This window comes from Protobothrops mucrosquamatus, unplaced genomic scaffold (assembly GCF_001527695.2).
Source record: "Protobothrops mucrosquamatus isolate PMUCROS unplaced genomic scaffold, P.Mucros_1.0 scaffold3791, whole genome shotgun sequence".
Lineage (NCBI taxonomy): Eukaryota > Metazoa > Chordata > Lepidosauria > Squamata > Viperidae > Protobothrops > Protobothrops mucrosquamatus.
This window is the reverse complement of record NW_015389744.1, coordinates 49,505-52,004: the sequence shown is the minus strand read 5'-3', so window position 1 is coordinate 52,004 and position 2,500 is coordinate 49,505. Positions and strand designations below refer to the sequence as shown.

Genomic DNA, 2,500 nt, shown 5'->3' with positions numbered 1-2,500 from the left:
TCTTGGTCCAAAAGCTCCACGTCCGGCTGGGTCAGAAGGAAGCGGCCTGGCGGGTGGATCCGGCCAACGAGTCGGGGAGCTGCTTCGTGCAGAGCGGGCGCTGGCACACCGGGAACCGTGTGGTGGTGCCCAGCGTGAGTCGCACGAGCAAGGATGTGGAACTGTCGGCTAAGTACAAGGCCCCCTCCCTCTCGATGGACTTTCAGCGCGGGGCCCGCGGGAAGCCCATCACCCGCGTCAACTACCGTGAAGAGATGCACAACTTCCTGTTCCGGGAAGAAGAAGCTCAACAGCTTTTGATTTCCAAGTAAGTGGAGCTCAACCAAATCAAGACTGGTGGGATAATGTGGGCTTCGAAACTTCTCCCCAAACCGAAAGAAATTTCCCTGATTTTAATCCCCAGAGAGGAAGAATAGCAATAGCAATAAAGGAGATTATTTGCAATATTTGCAGAATAGTAATAGCGCTTTAGATTTATATACCGCTTCACAGTGCTTTACTGCCCTCTCTAAGCAGTTTGCAGAGTCAGCCTATTTGCCCCCCAACAATCTGGGTCCTCATTTTACCGACCTCAGAAGGATGAAAGGCTGAGTCAACCTTGAGCTGGTCAGGATTGAACTGATGGCAGTCGGCCTGCAATGCTGCATTCTAACCACTGCATGTCCATGGCAGTAGAATAGAAGATAATGGAACAGAACAAACTTAGCAATGGCATTAGCAATAGCTTTTAGACTTATATACTGCTTCATAGTGCTTTAAGCACTCTCTGGGCGGTTTACAATATCGGCATATTTGCCCCCAACAATCCGGGTCCTCATTTTACCGACCTCAGAAGGATGGAAGGCTGAGTCAACCTTGAGCTGGTCAGGATTGAACTGATGGCAGTCGGCCTGCAATGCTGCATTCTAACCACTGCATGTCCATGGCAGTAGAATAGAAAAGAATGGAACAGAACAAAATAGCAATGGCACTAGCAATAGCTTTTAGACTTATATACTGCTTAATAGTGCTTTAAGCACTCTCTGGGCGGTTTACAATATCTGCATATTTTCCCCCAACAATCCGGGTCCTCATTTTACCGACCTCAGAAGGATGGAAGGCTGCGTCAACCTTGAGCCGGTCAGGATCGAACTCCTGGCAGTGGGCAGAGTTAGCCTGCAATACGGCATTCTAACCACTGCGCCACTAATACAAGTGAATGCTTAAAGTTCCTTTAATGTGCCTGAAGATGTAAAGACTACAGGGTCCCAAATTGCTAGCTGGGGAACCCACCATCTCCTGGTGATGGGCCCAAATCACCAGCTGGTTTTCATGCTTAAGTTAGAACTAGAATTCACCGTCTCCTGGTGATTGGCCGAAAGTCACTTAGTCAGCTTTCGTGCCTAAGGCAGAACTAGAACTCACCGTCTCCTGGTTTCTAGTCTAGTACGATCAAAGTGGGTCTCTTGAATTGCTGGAGAGAGCTCCCAACACAATCTCCTCATATCTCTTGATTGTTTACATTGACCTCCCTTTGCTTAGCCTTCCCAAAATGTCTTGTCATGTAGGTTGGGGATAATGGGAGCTATGGTCAAACATTTCCAGAAGGGATGGCACCAGGCCAAAGAGAGAGAAGCATCTTAAGATCTAGAATGCCCATCCCTTTTGGAGAGTGAGGACATTACAGGGAGAATATGGGTAGAATGGGCATTGTCCCAGTTCAGGGGTAGGCAACCTTGGCTCTTTTATGACTGGTGGACTTCAGCTCCCAGAATTCCTGAGCCAGCCATGCTGAGGGGAAAGGGAGAGGTTTCCAAGCTGAGCCATGCTGGCTCAGGAATTCTGGGAGTTGAAGTCCACGAGTCATAAAAGAGCCAAGGTTGCCTACCCCTGTCCAGTTGCTTTTATCTTTTCCTCCTGCCCCCAATTCTTCTGCTCATCTTCCCATGTCTGATCTTCTTCTGATCCAGGCTCAACCTGCATGCGGTGGTCTCTTTCGTAAAGTGTGTGGAAGTCTTACCATCGGGATTGAAGTTTGCTCCCCCAGGACAGCTCTACGCCCAGGTCCCGACCCCTTACTCATTGACCATGGACTCTGACGAAGGGTACCTGCTTCAACGCTCAGTCAGAACAGCCTTCCTGGCCCAGGATCCACCGGCCAACAACCGAGTTTACGAGGTCTCCATCGAGAAAGAAGGACTTACTGAAAGAAGTGTCTGTCTTCTCCTTCCTCAACGTTGCTGCACGGAGCTGGGCCTCCAAGCAGACACGCGTGCCAAGATGGAAGTCCAGTTCCAAACTGACCAGTTCCAGTTCTGTCAATGGCACCAGGCTGTGGACAACTTGTGGGATGTGAAGCTGGTCTTTCCAGATGTGACCACCTGCTCCATCCCACGTGGTTCTTTGCAGGTGCCCTGGGGGAACGCGAAGCAGAAGCAAGCTCTTTTCTTCATTACGGGCCAGGTGACCGAAGTCCGTAGAACCCCACCACTTTTGATCTATGGACCGTTTGGGACTGGGA

At 50.0% G+C, this 2,500-nt stretch overlaps 1 protein-coding gene across 1 annotated transcript in view; it reads left to right on the top strand.

The window, feature by feature from the left end:
* Positions 1-2,500, top strand: part of HELZ2 (helicase with zinc finger 2) — a 44,215-nt gene that overhangs the window by 3,744 nt on the left and 37,971 nt on the right. Inside the window, exons 2-3 of the mRNA XM_029286471.1 lie at positions 1-307; positions 1,950-2,388. The exon at positions 1-307 is cut by the window's left edge and continues 217 nt beyond it. Of these exons, the coding sequence (XP_029142304.1) occupies positions 1-307; positions 1,950-2,388 (746 nt within the window). The remainder of the gene's footprint in view (positions 308-1,949; positions 2,389-2,500) is intronic.